This window comes from Oncorhynchus kisutch, linkage group LG26 (assembly GCF_002021735.2).
Source record: "Oncorhynchus kisutch isolate 150728-3 linkage group LG26, Okis_V2, whole genome shotgun sequence".
NCBI lineage: Eukaryota > Metazoa > Chordata > Actinopteri > Salmoniformes > Salmonidae > Oncorhynchus > Oncorhynchus kisutch.
In genome coordinates this window covers 23,396,145-23,413,530 of record NC_034199.2, presented here as the reverse complement: position 1 = coordinate 23,413,530, position 17,386 = coordinate 23,396,145, and the positions used below count along the sequence as shown (strand labels likewise).

The 17,386-nt window shown below is 45.0% G+C and overlaps 1 protein-coding gene across 2 annotated transcripts in view; it reads right to left on the bottom strand.

The window, feature by feature from the left end:
* LOC109871032 (synaptotagmin-like protein 5) overlaps positions 1–17,386 on the bottom strand; it is a 70,154-nt gene that overhangs the window by 22,273 nt on the left and 30,495 nt on the right. For both annotated transcript variants that reach the window (XM_031806258.1, XM_020461797.2), the window contains exons 2-5: positions 11,542–11,957; positions 9,358–9,573; positions 8,842–9,084; positions 6,290–6,451 (exon numbers count right to left, since the gene is read on the bottom strand). In XM_031806258.1, the coding sequence (XP_031662118.1) occupies positions 6,290–6,451; positions 8,842–9,084; positions 9,358–9,573; positions 11,542–11,660 (740 nt within the window). In that variant the 5' untranslated portion in view covers positions 11,661–11,957. The remainder of the gene's footprint in view (positions 1–6,289; positions 6,452–8,841; positions 9,085–9,357; positions 9,574–11,541; positions 11,958–17,386) is intronic.

Genomic DNA, 17,386 nt, shown 5'->3' with positions numbered 1-17,386 from the left:
CTTACGGAGTCAATAGGAACATTAGCCTGCTGGCCTTACGGAGTCAATAGGAACATTAGCCTGCTGGCCTTACGGAGTCAATAGGAACATTAGCCTGCTGGCCTTACGGAGTCAATAGGAACATTAGCCTGCTGGCCTTACGGAGTCAATAGGAACATTAGCCTGCTGGCCTTACGGAGTCAATAGGAACATTAGCCTGCTGGCCTTACGGAGTCAATAGGAACATTAGCCTGCTGGCCTTACGGAGTCAATAGGAACATTAGCCTGCTGGCCTTACGGAGTCAATAGGAACATTAGCCTGCTGGCCTTACGGAGTCAATAGGAACATTAGCCTGCTGGCCTTACGGAGTCAATAGGAACATTAGCCTGCTGGCCTTACGGAGTCAATAGGAACATTAGCCTGCTGGCCTTACGGAGTCAATAGGAACATTAGCCTGCTGGCCTTACGGAGTCAATAGGAACATTAGCCTGCTGGCCTTACGGAGTCAATAGGAACATTAGCCTGCTGGCCTTACGGAGTCAATAGGAACATTAGCCTGCTGGCCTTACGGAGTCAATAGGAACATTAGCCTGCTGGCCTTACGGAGTCAATAGGAACATTAGCCTGCTGGCCTTACGGAGTCAATAGGAACATTAGCCTGCTGGCCTTACGGAGTCAATAGGAACATTAGCCTGCTGGCCTTACGGAGTCAATAGGAACATTAGCCTGCTGGCCTTACGGAGTCAATAGGAACATTAGCCTGCTGGCCTTACGGAGTCAATAGGAACATTAGCCTGCTGGCCTTACGGAGTCAATAGGAACATTAGCCTGCTGGCCTTACGGAGTCAATAGGAACATTAGCCTGCTGGCCTTACGGAGTCAATAGGAACATTAGCCTGCTGGCCTTACGGAGTCAATAGGAACATTAGCCTGCTGGCCTTACGGAGTCAATAGGAACATTAGCCTGCTGGCCTTACGGAGTCAATAGGAACATTAGCCTGCTGGCCTTACGGAGTCAATAGGAACATTAGCCTGCTGGCCTTACGGAGTCAATAGGAACATTAGCCTGCTGGCCTTACGGAGTCAATAGGAACATTAGCCTGCTGGCCTTACGGAGTCAATAGGAACATTAGCCTGCTGGCCTTACGGAGTCAATAGGAACATTAGCCTGCTGGCCTTACGGAGTCAATAGGAACATTAGCCTGCTGGCCTTACGGAGTCAATAGGAACATTAGCCTGCTGGCCTTACGGAGTCAATAGGAACATTAGCCTGCTGGCCTTACGGAGTCAATAGGAACATTAGCCTGCTGGCCTTACGGAGTCAATAGGAACATTAGCCTGCTGGCCTTACGGAGTCAATAGGAACATTAGCCTGCTGGCCTTACGGAGTCAATAGGAACATTAGCCTGCTGGCCTTACGGAGTCAATAGGAACATTAGCCTGCTGGCCTTACGGAGTCAATAGGAACATTAGCCTGCTGGCCTTACGGAGTCAATAGGAACATTAGCCTGCTGGCCTTACGGAGTCAATAGGAACATTAGCCTGCTGGCCTTACGGAGTCAATAGGAACATTAGCCTGCTGGCCTTACGGAGTCAATAGGAACATTAGCCTGCTGGCCTTACGGAGTCAATAGGAACATTAGCCTGCTGGCCTTACGGAGTCAATAGGAACATTAGCCTGCTGGCCTTACGGAGTCAATAGGAACATTAGCCTGCTGGCCTTACGGAGTCAATAGGAACATTAGCCTGCTGGCCTTACGGAGTCAATAGGAACATTAGCCTGCTGGCCTTACGGAGTCAATAGGAACATTAGCCTGCTGGCCTTACGGAGTCAATAGGAACATTAGCCTGCTGGCCTTACGGAGTCAATAGGAACATTAGCCTGCTGGCCTTACGGAGTCAATAGGAACATTAGCCTGCTGGCCTTACGGAGTCATAGGAACATTAGCCTGCTGGCCTTACGGAGTCAATAGGAACATTAGCCTGCTGGCCTTACGGAGTCAATAGGAACATTAGCCTGCTGGCCTTACGGAGTCAATAGGAACATTAGCCTGCTGGCCTTACGGAGTCAATAGGAACATTAGCCTGCTGGCCTTACGGAGTCAATAGGAACATTAGCCTGCTGGCCTTACGGAGTCAATAGGAACATTAGCCTGCTGGCCTTACGGAGTCAATAGGAACATTAGCCTGCTGGCCTTACGGAGTCAATAGGAACATTAGCCTGCTGGCCTTACGGAGTCAATAGGAACATTAGCCTGCTGGCCTTACGGAGTCAATAGGAACATTAGCCTGCTGGCCTTACGGAGTCAATAGGAACATTAGCCTGCTGGCCTTACGGAGTCAATAGGAACATTAGCCTGCTGGCCTTACGGAGTCAATAGGAACATTAGCCTGCTGGCCTTACGGAGTCAATAGGAACATTAGCCTGCTGGCCTTACGGAGTCAATAGGAACATTAGCCTGCTGGCCTTACGGAGTCAATAGGAACATTAGCCTGCTGGCCTTACGGAGTCAATAGGAACATTAGCCTGCTGGCCTTACGGAGTCAATAGGAACATTAGCCTGCTGGCCTTACGGAGTCAATAGGAACATTAGCCTGCTGGCCTTACGGAGTCAATAGGAACATTAGCCTGCTGGCCTTACGGAGTCAATAGGAACATTAGCCTGCTGGCCTTACGGAGTCAATAGGAACATTAGCCTGCTGGCCTTACGGAGTCAATAGGAACATTAGCCTGCTGGCCTTACGGAGTCAATAGGAACATTAGCCTGCTGGCCTTACGGAGTCAATAGGAACATTAGCCTGCTGGCCTTACGGAGTCAATAGGAACATTAGCCTGCTGGCCTTACGGAGTCAATAGGAACATTAGCCTGCTGGCCTTACGGAGTCAATAGGAACATTAGCCTGCTGGCCTTACGGAGTCAATAGGAACATTAGCCTGCTGGCCTTACGGAGTCAATAGGAACATTAGCCTGCTGGCCTTACGGAGTCAATAGGAACATTAGCCTGCTGGCCTTACGGAGTCAATAGGAACATTAGCCTACGAGTCCATGGAATCCTGCCTTACGGAGTCAATAGGAACATTAGCCTGCTGGCCTTACGGAGTCAATAGGAACATTAGCCTGCTGGCCTTACGGAGTCAATAGGAACATTAGCCTGCTGGCCTTACGGAGTCAATAGGAACATTAGCCTGCTGGCCTTACGGAGTCAATAGGAACATTAGCCTGCTGGCCTTACGGAGTCAATAGGAACATTAGCCTGCTGGCCTTACGGAGTCAATAGGAACATTAGCCTGCTGGCCTTACGGAGTCAATAGGAACATTAGCCTGCTGGCCTTACGGAGTCAATAGGAACATTAGCCTGCTGGCCTTACGGAGTCAATAGGAACATTAGCCTGCTGGCCTTACGGAGTCAATAGGAACATTAGCCTGCTGGCCTTACGGAGTCAATAGGAACATTAGCCTGCTGGCCTTACGGAGTCAATAGGAACATTAGCCTGCTGGCCTTACGGAGTCAATAGGAACATTAGCCTGCTGGCCTTACGGAGTCAATAGGAACATTAGCCTGCTGGCCTTACGGAGTCAATAGGAACATTAGCCTGCTGGCCTTACGGAGTCAATAGGAACATTAGCCTGCTGGCCTTACGGAGTCAATAGGAACATTAGCCTGCTGGCCTTACGGAGTCAATAGGAACATTAGCCTGCTGGCCTTACGGAGTCAATAGGAACATTAGCCTGCTGGCCTTACGGAGTCAATAGGAACATTAGCCTGCTGGCCTTACGGAGTCAATAGGAACATTAGCCTGCTGGCCTTACGGAGTCAATAGGAACATTAGCCTGCTGGCCTTACGGAGTCAATAGGAACATTAGCCTGCTGGCCTTACGGAGTCAATAGGAACATTAGCCTGCTGGCCTTACGGAGTCAATAGGAACATTAGCCTGCTGGCCTTACGGAGTCAATAGGAACATTAGCCTGCTGGCCTTACGGAGTCAATAGGAACATTAGCCTGCTGGCCTTACGGAGTCAATAGGAACATTAGCCTGCTGGCCTTACGGAGTCAATAGGAACACTTAGCCTGCTGGCCTTACGGAGTCAATAGGAACATTAGCCTGCTGGCCTTACGGAGTCAATAGGAACATTAGCCTGCTGGCCTTACGGAGTCAATAGGAACATTAGCCTGCTGGCCTTACGGAGTCAATAGGAACATTAGCCTGCTGGCCTTACGGAGTCAATAGGAACATTAGCCTGCTGGCCTTACGGAGTCAATAGGAACATTAGCCTGCTGGCCTTACGGAGTCAATAGGAACATTAGCCTGCTGGCCTTACGGAGTCAATAGGAACATTAGCCTGCTGGCCTTACGGAGTCAATAGGAACATTAGCCTGCTGGCCTTACGGAGTCAATAGGAACATTAGCCTGCTGGCCTTACGGAGTCAATAGGAACATTAGCCTGCTGGCCTTACGGAGTCAATAGGAACATTAGCCTGCTGGCCTTACGGAGTCAATAGGAACATTAGCCTGCTGGCCTTACGGAGTCAATAGGAACATTAGCCTGCTGGCCTTACGGAGTCAATAGGAACATTAGCCCGAGCTATTTAGGAGGGATATCACATCTGGCACGAATGATTGTCTCGTTCTGTTTTTCCTGCTGAGGGGTGCCCTATACCTGCACCCAGAGGGGAGTAGTTCAAATTCCAGGTACAGGGGGTTGCTTGGGTCTAAAATGATTTTGTGAGCCTTGCGGAGGGCCCTGACCTTAAAGATCTCATCCAGGCCTGTCCGTTTGACTCCAAGTACCTTGCTTGCTGTGGTGATAATCCTCACCATATTTCTCTGGCTGACAGTGGCATTGCCAAACCAACAAACAATACAAAAAGTTAAAATACTCTCAATGAAAGATTTGTAAAACAGAGTCAGTATAGTACAATTAACATTAAAAGATCCCAGCTTTTTGAGAAAGTACAATCTCTGACTTTTCTTTAGATCAGGTCTGTGCATTTACTCCTCTGAAGCTTATTGTCCAAGAGGACAACCATATATTTTTATTCCTCTACAATTTCTATATTCTGACCTATGATAGATGTTGCAGAGGTAGGTGTTGTACGCTTCCTGAAGTCTATGCACATCTCTTTGGTCTTAGCTACAATGCTGTTAGTCACCGCAACAGCCCTAGTTATGGCTAGGGTTACTGCTGTAAGTACAATGTATTAGGGTTAGAGTTTGGCAAGGGTTAAGATTAGAGCTAGGGTTATTGATATAATTACAATGTAATGTAGTTTACGAAAGTTCAACCAGGATGGTGGGTCTGAATGCTCGTTTAACTTCATCCAGTCAGCATAACAATTCACTTTGTTTACTATTTTACGGGCATAGTGGGAATGACGACAAACGTATCATCATCAGCGTAATGTCTTTTCTTCTCCGCTTTCCTATTAGCCCTGTTGAAATGCCATTCACCTATTTACCTAATAACCTATAAGCATGACTGTTTAACCTATGGGCTCCCTCTGGCAATTATCACATTCCTCTCTCTCAACCAATGGGAGAAGGGTGCAATTAGGGGCCTTTTCTGATAAAGGCGTTCCTTGATATCAAGCTACACCCATTGATGCTCTCGCCATTGGTCTGTGGCCTTTCTTTTGCATTGGGGACAACAGCTGTAGCATTGTAGCTGAGCCTAACCCTTTTCTTAACCTCAGTCTCCTAACCTGCGATGCAAATTCACCTAACCTGCTACGTTAATGATCCTAACCTGCTATGTAAACAATTTCTGTGTCGAAAAACCATCAGTCTTATAACACCGAAACTGACCATTGACGGGTATCAATGGCCATTTCCTGATATCAGGGAACACCCACATCAAGAAACACCCCGAACTGCGTTCTGAAATTACACCATATTCACCAATGGGCGTAGATCTTATTTATTTATGTCAACTACCTGCCATCACATTATCTGGCACCGAGGATCTTCCCACGGAGACGAGGCCATTCCCAAAATGATTTAATAAATTGTCATATTGCATTCCATCTTAGTTGTCCATTCAGTTAAGCCTGTGCTCAATTGAATTACCATTCAGGGTTAGTACTTTCAATTTAACCAGTGGTCATCAATCATCTAGTCACAGCCAATCTCTACAGCTTTAGTTATTGCCTAAAACAGGTGTGCTGCTTTCACCTATCCTGTGACTTCAATTGAGCGTAAATGAAGGAGATGCTGACAATGGAGATGTGCCCAGTGTGTGCCGGTGTATGTGACAATAAAACCTTAAAAAAAAAATGTTGCTTGTATGGGTTTGGTGGTTTAGTCTCACCTGTGTGAGTGAGGTGTGGAGCGGGTTGTGGAGCGTGGTGCAGACCGGGCGCTGCGTATGCTGCATGGGTCTGTGTCGGGAACAGGAGGGGACACACTACCACCGTCCGCCTCGTTTTCTGGCTTCAGGCTGGGACGGCTGCTCCTCTTTTCCATCCGCATCCTGGGATTCAACACACAGCTGTTCATTTTACACATCAGCCTGTGGTGTGTGTGATACATCAGTGTGTGTGTGTGTGTGCACGCGTGTGTGTCGCAGGGTTGGGTACACTCTTAGAAAAAAGGGTTCTTAAGCTGTCCCCATAGGATAACTCTTTTTGGTTTCAGATTTAACATGGATTTAACCAGGTAGGCTAGTTGAACAAGTTCTCATTTACAACTGCGACCTGGCCAAGATAGAGCATAGCAATTCGACACATACAATAACAGAGTTACACATGTAATAAACAAAACACAGTCAATAATACAGTAGAACAAAAGTCTATATCCAGTGAGTGCAAATGAGGTAAGATAAGGGAGTTAGGCAATAAATAGGCCATGGTGGCGACGTAATTACAATATAGCAATTAAAACACTGGAATGGTAATGTTCAAGTAGAGATACTGGGGTGCAAAGGAGCAAGATAAATAAATAAATAAATACACTATGGGGATGAGGTAGGTAGATAGGTGGGCTGTTTACAGATGGGCTGTTTACAGGTGCAGTGATCTGTGAGCTACTCTGACAGCTGGTGCTTAAAGCTAGTGAGGGAGATATGAGTCTCCAGTTTCAGAGATTTTTTTTTTGTTCGTTCCAGTCATTGGCAGGGTAGCCTAGTGGGTAGAGCGTTGGACTAGTAACCGGAAGGTTGCAAGTTCAAACCCTCGAGCTGACAAGGTACAAATCTGTCGTTCTGCCCATGAACAGGCAGTTAACCCACTGTTCCTAGGCCGTCATTGAAAATAAGAATTTGTTCTTAACTGACTTGCCTGGTTAAATAAAGGTAAAGAAATATATATATATTAAACTGTAAGGAAAGATGACCAAAGGAGGAATTGGCTTTGGGGGTGACCAGTGAGATACCTGCTGGAGTGCGTGCTACGAGTGGGTGATTCTATGGTGACCAGCGAGCTGAGATAAGGCGGGACTTTACCTCGCAGAGACTTGTAGATAACTTGTAGCACATGGGTTTGGCGACGAGTATGAAGCGAGGGTCAACCAACAAGGGCGTATATGTCACAATGGCGGGTAGTGTATGGGGCTTTGGTGACAAAACGGATGGCGCTGTGAAAGACTGCATCCAGCTTGTTGAATAGAGTGTTGGAGGCAATTTTATAGATGACATCACCGAAGTCGAGGATCGGTAGGATGGTCAATTTTATGAGGGTATGTTTGGCAGCATGAGTGAAGGATGCTTTGTTGCGATAAAGGAAGCCAAGTCTAGATTTAATTTTGGATTGGAGATACTTAATGTGAGTCTGGAAGGAGAGTTTACAGTCTAACCAGACACCTAGGTATTTGTAGTTGTCCACATATTCTAAGTCGGAGCCGTCCAGAGTAGTGATGCTGGACGGGTGAGCTGGTGCGGTCAGTGATCGGTTGAATAGCATACATTTCGTTTTACTTGCATTTAAGAGCATTTGGAGGCCACAGAAGGAGAGTTGTATGGCATTGAAGCTCGTCTGGAGGTTAGTTAACACAGTGTCCAAAGAGGGGCCAGAATGGTGTCGTCTGCATAGAGGTGGATCAGAGAATCACCAGCAGCAAGAGCAACATCATTGATGTATACAGAGAAGAGTCGGCCCGAGGATTGAACCCTGTGGCACCCCCATAGAGACTGCCAGAGCTCCGGACAGGCCCTCCGATTTGCCACACTGAACTCTATCAGAGAAGTAGTTGTTTGCCAATAAGAATGTGGTGATTGACAGAGTCGAAAGCCTTGGCCAGGTCGATGAATACGGCTGCACAGTAATGTCTCTTATCGATTGCGGTTACGATGTCATTTAGTACCTTGAGCGTGGCTGAGGTGCACCCATGACCAGCTCTGAAACTAGATTGCATAGCGGAGAAGGTACAGTGGGATTCGAAATGGTCGGTAATCAGATTACACAAATTACGTAATCATTACGTAATCAGATTAGACAAATTAAGTAGCTGTAATCAGCCCAGATGCTGAATACATTTTGGATTACTTAATCAAATATCAATATGATAAATATTTGTCTCATTGAGAATATTTGTCTCATTGTTGAGTGGCCAGTGGGCCAGGTGTGTCCTGGAAGCCTACTAACCCAACCAGTCAGAATGCAATGGGAAACGCATTCTCTGATGTTGGACCATTCTCCACCTGCCTGTGTCGTGGACTAGTCATCGTATTACATCTGTGCAGTGATCTTCTCCTGTGTCATTGGCAATTTAATCAATCTCTCATTTGCAACTTGAATTAATCCAGCTCAACCGTGTGTGTGTGTGTGTGTGTGTGTGTGTGTGTGTGTGTGTGTGTGTGTGTGTGTGTGTGTGTGTGTGTGTGTGTGTGTGTGTGTGTGTGTGTGTGTGTGTGTGTCTGTTTCTCACCCTTTCCCTTTCCTCTTGGCACCATCCACCAGGTTCCTTATGGCGCTTCTTCCTGATTTGGACGTGTCAGGCCTCTCAGGTGTGTGGATTGTGTCACCTGGCGCAGGAGACTTCCTGTGGGGGCTTCCAGCAGGGCTGCTCATGATAGACTGTTTGACAACGTCACTGCTGAGCACCGCACCCTGGTCAAACCGCTTGGACCGCTCCTCCAGGAACCACTCCCCGGTCACTACCTTCAGCTCTCTGTCAACCAGAGACACCATCAGACAAGAACCACTGACCTCTGACCCCTGTACAATAAACTAACCTCCCAACTTTAACCCTGGCTTTAACCGTCTCTAAAGGTGATGTCAAATTGCCCTGAAAAGGATGTCACAGAGCAAATGAAGACAAATGCAGAGTGATTAAAAACAAATAGGAGGCATCTGTCGCTCATTAAAAAAACTCACACACTCACACAAAGCCATAACTGTTACTCGTGCTAAACCATGGCCTGATGCCTTTGCCCAGACTCACGAGACTTTGGAGCAGATGGAGCACTTCCACTGCTTTCCTTTAGGGGGCATTACGCGGCAGTCGCTGCAGACACGCTGTAGGCACTCCTCACAGAGCTCCCCACGGTCGAAGATCAGGCCCAGGCCCTTTAGGCAGCGGGCACATTGACGCTCCCCAACCTCCTGGGGGCAGCGTGAACCCTTACGCCTGATCTCCACCAGCTCATTCTTCAGCTTCCTACAACAGGGAGAAACAGAGGAAGAACACTTAAGTTTGTCATTGTCACTAATGATTATGACCATGATTGTAGTAGTTGTGATGTTGTGGTCGTATTGTGATTGTAGCGGTACGAAAAATTATGATTACAATTTTTAAAATAATCATCAGTGGCGACCCGTCATTCAGGACACGTGAGCCCCACCTGTTGTAGCTGGGAAAAAATACCAAAAAATGTTTATATAATTTTTTGTTGTTACCTGTTTTGCATTAATACGTGTCACATATAATTTACATTAGAAATGCCCATCCAAAAAGGCTCAAGGTCATTGGCCACAGATAAAATGAAGTCAAATCATGTAATATCTACCGTAGCTTTGATTGGACTGGTCATGTCAACATCATACTTTCAAAATCTTAGTAGCTAGACAAGCAGTCATCATCATGAATCAAGTCGACAATGTACTGGCAAATCCTTTTCAATCCTTGTCACATGAAGAGAAATTATAGATAAAATGTATCGGTGCTCACCGGCCATTGGACATAAACATTACACAAATTGGAAATCTCAAATTCAACTGAGTGGTTTGGAAGGAATCAGTGGCTAACTGCAAGCATTGCAATGCAATCACTAGCCTGCTATTCAGTGGAGAGGGTGTGTGGTTCAAGTCTGGGTTTAAGGGTCTCTTTTCCAAGGTTAAAAGGATAAACATTCACATGCAACACCATGAGACAGAAAAGGTTGAATACATTGGCCATGATGTCAATCCAGCATGACTTCTGCAGCGTTCAAAACAACTGGAAACTCTGAACTGGGAAATCTCAGACTTCAGTGAGTTCAAGACAACTGGGAACTCAGGAAAAAACTAGCTCCGACTGGAAAAATATGTTTTGAACTGTCATCCAACTCGGAATTCCATGTCGGGAACTTAGGCCTCATTCTAGAGAGCCGACCTGAAGAACAAAGTTCCCAGTTGTTATGAAAGCACCATAAATCCAGAGAATGTCAGACTTTGATGACCAAGTTTGATGACAAACTTTGCCCACAAGAAGGAACGCCGTGCCACATTCCTGTTTAAGTGAGCACAGCAGAACAAGGTCCAAAAATGTATTGTACGCTGCTGCATAAATTATATATTATGCCAGGGAGATATGTATACCGTAGCTAAGAAAGTAATACTAAATATATGTTGTGTAGTAAGCTGTTAGTAGCCCATGTGCCTCACCCTAATAATTTGTTCCCTTTCCCCCTCATAACTTAGCCTACTGTTCTGACTTGGTGGTGCACATTTTAGAGAAATGTCATCAAATATTGTAAGAGCTTTCATTGTCTGCTTATATGCCCTCTTTATTTATAATATGGTTCTGACTTGGTGTACAGAGAGAATACTGTAAGAACGGCTCATGTTCTGAATTCTGTTGCTGTACATTTCAAAGGTGCTGAACAAATAGTTATATTGACTATGTCCGTCTTAGCTCGCTCATTAATGTCTTGATCGAAATTACGGATAGCCTCTTATCCGCTCATTGTTCCTTTGTGCCATAGTTTGTACATCTCAATTGTCAGTAGAAACCACATTTGTTTAAGCAAGTCAGCCATATCAGCTATGTTTTTTAAAAAGGCAATAAGTGAGGCTGAATGAACTGTTTCGCTGGCAGCTGATTGCCAGGTGTAGCAGTTGTAAGGATTCACTCCAAGGTGCTGAAAAGAAAGCTCTGCTGTTGGGACATCTTTAGGTAGGCCCTAACAGTTTGTTGTCCTCGTTTGTCCCCGTTATTGTGCAATTAATGTATTGTTTAATGTTGTGTTGTGTAGTGGCTTTGCTGGCATGCATCAAAAAAGAAATAACTGAGTAAGGCCACATCAAGACTTACATGCTAAAATTGCTACTGATCAACATCTTCATCAAGGAAGGTGTAGTAGTAGATGTATTGTTGTAGTGTAGTGTATCGTATAATTATGATAATGATGACTTATTCTACCCTCACCGTATCCTCTTCTCCTCTCTCTTCCTCAGTTTTTCGTCTTTCTGCAGGACACTGAGGATCATCTCTCTCTCATGCTCCAGCAGGAACGAGAGGTTCAGCTCCTCAGCACTCTTCTCCATTGGTCCGTCACTCTCGAAACCAGCCAATCAGAGAAGCCGAGGCGATGCAGGAAGAGTGGTCACATGCAGGGCGTTCCGAGTGCAGCTACATGACCTCGCTGAGTGTTCCGTTAAGATTCCGTTAACGTTTTGTTAGCATTATCATGGTTTCTATGTGTGAAGCGAGACGTTCTCCACGTTCCCCGAGGTTTCTCTGTGATCTTCTCCTTATCTTGTTTCTCTCTAGCGTCTAATACAAACCTCGAATCACACAGCAGTTACTTTATCCCCAGAGACTTGTCCACAGCCATTCTGATCCTGTGCAAAACACAACACAGCACAAACTGTTGTTAGGGAATATCTCTGAAGTGAGAGACTGTGGCTGACCCTTGATGTTAAGAGTCTGGTCTCACTTCCTATTGAGCTCATAGTTCATCTGCTGGTCTAATCACATTGCCACAGTGTTGAAGCTCTTATGAACAGACAGTTGATGTTGATTATCAGCAGGATTACCATAATAACTTCTACAGTCTGACAGCCCCTGACCATCCCCACATCACCCAGTCAGTCCATGCCTCACACCTCGGGCTTATCACACCATCACCTTAATACAGCAATCACGCTATACCAGTTAATCTTATCAAATCACCTGCCAAATAAGTCTAATAGTGGCTTATACTCGTTTAAGATGGCCCTATTGGCTACACACATGCATTCAAGCCCCCATGCACGCACGCACACACACGCACACACACGCACAAAGTGTTAATTTGCGTGCACCTGTCCTCTCCACTGATAATAAGTCCACTGGGTACTTGGCGTTCAGCGACGGTGCAAATGTCAGCCCATCCCCCTGTTGCAGTGCACCATGGGAATGCTAACTGGCTCATTACTGCATGCCACTGTCAACACTGAGTCCTGCTGTTATTTCAAAGACACACACACACACACACACACACAGAGGATGGTATTCTTTGATTGGTTCTAAAAGCAAAAGTATTCCGATGTTTTTGTCTATACAGCAGCTGTGCTATCTGTGTTGAGTCTGTAGTTGAGAAGAAACTGATTGCCTTTCCCAATTCGTTTCAGCAACATTCATCATACGTTTGTTGTCTAATCTATATGCACCCTCTATCCTGCTGGGGGGAGATAGATACGGAAAGGAATACGGTATAATGATTTTGTTTCAAATCTCACGTTTTGATCGTTCTCTGAATTACAACGGAAAATAATTGTGACTGAAGTGTCATAGGTTTATCCTCTAATGATTCAGCTTTTCAAGGGCAGATGTTCTGTTTTTAAGTGGCTGACAGAGAGAGATGGAGAAGGTGATGGAGGAATAAAATAATACAGGACAGACGGGTCAGAGAAGAGGAGGAAGGACTGAGGGTGAAAAAGACGGTGAAATTGATGTAGATAGAAGTGGAGGAATTAATCAGGGGGCAGACCGACTGAAAGGAGGGTGGGAGAGGGGAAAGATGGAGGAGAGATAACATGGGGAATAAAAATGAATTAATCAGGGGGCAGACAGACTGAAAGGAGGGTGGGAGAGGGGAAAGATGGAGGAGAGATAACATGGGGAATAAAAAGGAATTAATCAGGGGGCAGACCGACTGAAAGGAGGGTGGGAGAGGGGAAAGATGGAGGAGAGATAACATGGGGAATAAAAAGGAGTTAATCAGGGGGCAGACAGACTGAAAGGAGGGTGGGAGAGGGGAAAGATGGAGGAGAGATAACATGGGGAATAAAAAGGAATTAATCAGGGGGCAGACAGACTGAAAGGAGGGTGGGAGAGGGGAAAGATGGAGGAGAGATAACATGGGGAATAAAAAAACAGAAACCAAGGACAGAGTGAGAGAATGGAAGACAACAAACAAGAGAGAGAGAAGTTGCAAAACGTAGAATGTCTTCTGTCTCTGCCAACTAGAGGTGTGTGAACAATTTGCGTCATGAACAGTTCTTGTGCCCATAGAAATAGACGTGGCACGTGCGCAGGATGTTCCCCAATGCTGGAAGGGGCATCTGAGGGAAAAAGTTTAGGAACCCCTGCAATAAAGAACATTTCTTAATATGAAATGTTCTTTTGTAGATCCTTTTAATGAACCATAGTTTTTTTTATTCTGGTCAGCCGTATTATATTGTTCAAATTCTATAGGTATTACTATTGCATTAATTGAAACGTTTAATCAAGTGAGCTACCTCTGGAACAGCTGGGGGTTCCCAAGAAGAGAATTACAAACCACTGAGTGATTTAGTCAACCATTCTCAATTCACAATTCAACCATTCTCTTTCACAAGACACTGTCACTGGCCATAGTCATATATTACATGACATAATATAACACAACACATTAGATAAACTGGAATGGCACTCTCACTCACAGTTGCATTAAAAAGATCAAATCAAATTGTGCGTGTATGTACACTATATTGCCAAAAGTATGTGGACACATTGCTTGTCGAAAATCATGGGCATTAATATGGAGTATGTTCCCCCTTTGCTGCTATATCAACATCCACTCCTCTGGGAAGGCTTTCCACTAGATGTTGGAACATTGCTGGGGACTTGCTTCCATTCATATCTCTATCTTAAACTGACTGATTTTTATGGGAAATGTTTCAATATGGTAATTAGATTTATGCGGGGGTGCGGACAATGACTTCAGGGTGTTTTGCGGGCGTGCCTGCTCTGCCCGGGTGAAGAAGGGGGGAGCAGATGGGCTGAGAATGGAGAGGAGAAAAAACACAAGGAAATCAAGATAGCAGTGGCAGCTGTACAAATAACTAATCCAAAGGGTTTGCCTTCTCAAACACAGCAGAAAGCTAACACAATATGATGCCCCATCACCTTATTAATTCAGCCACTTAGATAGCAAGTTAAACTTAGAATTCTGCGTCTTTCTCGCAAAAAAAATATTAAATGCAGAAATAGCTTGCAGCGTTTTGTAAACGCAGATCTAATATGCTTCTTATTGTAATTTCTGCTTGGCATCAGACAAATGTTGTGCTTCAGTTGCACTTCTAAACCCGGATTGACAATTCACGAACAGGCTTTCTGGCATTCTCCAGCAGGTATATCTCTCTGGTCACCCCCAAAACCAATTCTTTCTTTGGCCGCCTCTCCTTCCAGTTCTCTGCTGCCAATGACTGGAACGAACTACAAAAATCTCTGAAACTGGAAACACTTATCTCCCTCACTAGCTTTAAGCACCAGCTGTCAGAGCAGCTCACAGATTACTGCACCTGTACATAGCCCATCTATAATTTAGCCCAAACAACTACCTCTTTCCCTACTGTATTTATTGTATTTATTTATTTATTTATTTTGCTCCTTTGCACCCCATTTTATTTCTACTTTGCACATTCTTCCACTACAAATCTACCATTCCAGTGTTTTACTTGCTATATTGTATTTACTTTGCCATCATGGCCTTTTTTTTGCCTTTACCTCCCTTCTCACCTCATTTGCTCACATTGTATATAGACTTGTTTATACTGTATTATTGACTGTATGTTTGTTTTACTCCATGTGTAACTCTGTGTTGTTGTATGTGTCGAACTGCTTTGCTTTATCTTGGCCAGGTCGCCTACCTGGTTAAATAAAGGTGAAATAAATAAATAAAAATACAATTCTATCAGCAGACAGCGCTCTGACTGATGTCTAGCTACTTTTCTCCGGTACTTTCCTCAGGTGTAGCCAGCCTATTTTTCTCTGCTAAAATGTAAGATTCAATTACGTAAAACCCAAATGCGAACCCTTTCAATACACAGCTGGACTCACCTGCTCCCGCTTTCTCCTGTTGTGCTGTTTACAAACAAACACGGGACTGGCTTAACTGTTCTGGGTAACTACATAAGCTTCATAATGTGAAATAATGAGATGGTGAAATAAAGACTGCGATCTGCTTTATCTCCTAACGTATGTTGACTGCAGGTATTCACTTCAAAAACAGCTACAAATGTTTAAATATACTGAAAAACTTCAAAGAAAATCTTTCAACGGTACTGACGGTTTTGAAAAACCTTCACGTGGCTATTTCCAAATACCTTGGCATACGGTATATACCGTATAGGTATACCGCCAAAGCCTACATAAAACCATCACGTGGCTATTTCCAAATACCTTGGCATACGGTATATACCGTATAGGTATACCGCCAAAGCCTACATAGAACCATCACCTTTCTAAAGCACCCTTGAGGAACCCACATTTTTGTGTGTGCAATGAAGACGCACAGCCACCTCCAGCAGATGTGTCTCAGCCCAGACACCGAGGTGCTTGTGATCAGCATATCAAGTGGCACTGCGCTGCTCCTCCACAACAACTGATGGATGAATCAATAGTCTGACACTAAATGGCTGTTTGGTTGAGCGACAGACACTGAACATCAACGAGGTTTACCTTTGGTGTGAGTCGATCTAAGAATCCAACAGTACAATGAACTGAAGCATTTCTCCTGGATTCTGAGGACACACACACTTCACAGTGTACACCATGAGTTAGCATATCATGCTTCAATTGTGGGGAATTCTTTGAGTTACTCAGAAATGTTTTCCGCCAAGATTAGATCTGCAATGTCTTGTGTATTTAAACATGTGTGTGCAATGTATTCCAACTTTGTGAGATGAAGGGTGTGTATGGATGAGTGAGAGTGTGTGTGTGTGTGTGTGTATGTTCGTGTGTGTGTATGTGCACCAGTGTGTGTGCAGTCTGTGCACCCTCTTATACGGCAGGACTTATGGGACAGTGCCTTTGTTTCTCTCTGACTTAGGGGGAAGCCAAGCAAATATAGTTAAGCAATAAGGCCCGAGGGTGTGTGGTATATGTCCAATGTACCGCTGCTAAGGGCTGTTCTTAAGCACAATGCAACGTGGAGTGCCTGGATACAGCCCTTATTGTGCCTTATTTCTAACGTAATTAAAGCAGTAAAAATAAATGTTTTGTCATACACAGGGTATACGGTCTGATATACAGTACACTTTCCACTAGATGTTGGAACATTGCTGCGGAGACTTGCTTCCATTCAGCCACAAGAGCATAAGTGAGGTCGGGCACTGATGTTGGGCGATTAGGCCTGGCTCACAGTCAGCGTTTCAATTCATCCCAAAGGTGTTCGATGGGGTTGAAGTCAGGGCTCTGTGCAGGCCAGTCAAGTTCTTCCACACCGATCTCAACAACCATTTCTGTATGGACCTCGCTTTGTGCACGGGGGCATTGTCATGCTGAAACAGGTAAGGGCATTCCCCAAACTGTTGCCACAAAGTTGGAAGCACAGAATTGTCTAGAATGTCATTGTATGCTGTAGCGTTAAGATTTCCCTTCAATGGAACTGGCGCAGGAGAAGAAGGCGGACGTTTTACGTGTCCCCAACTGATTGTGTTTTTTGGTTCGTTTATTTGCGTTGTTTGTAACTTATTTTATACTTGTTATGTACATAATGTTGCCATCTATTATGGCCTTAAATAACTTCTGGACATCAGGACTGCAATTACTCACCACGGACTGGCAGAATCCTTTTTTTTCTTTTAATGAGTCTGATGAGCCCGATGCGAATGATATACTGCTTTTTCGGTAACAGGCCATGATCCCCGTGATTTGCGTGAAGAGGAGATGGAGAAAAAGGGTCCAGAGGGCAGGCTGCCTTCTGAGGATTCGTAGGCGATCGAATAAACCCCCACTTCCTTACATTCTGCTTGCAAACATGTAATCTTTGGAGAATAAAATGTATGACCTATACGCAAGATTA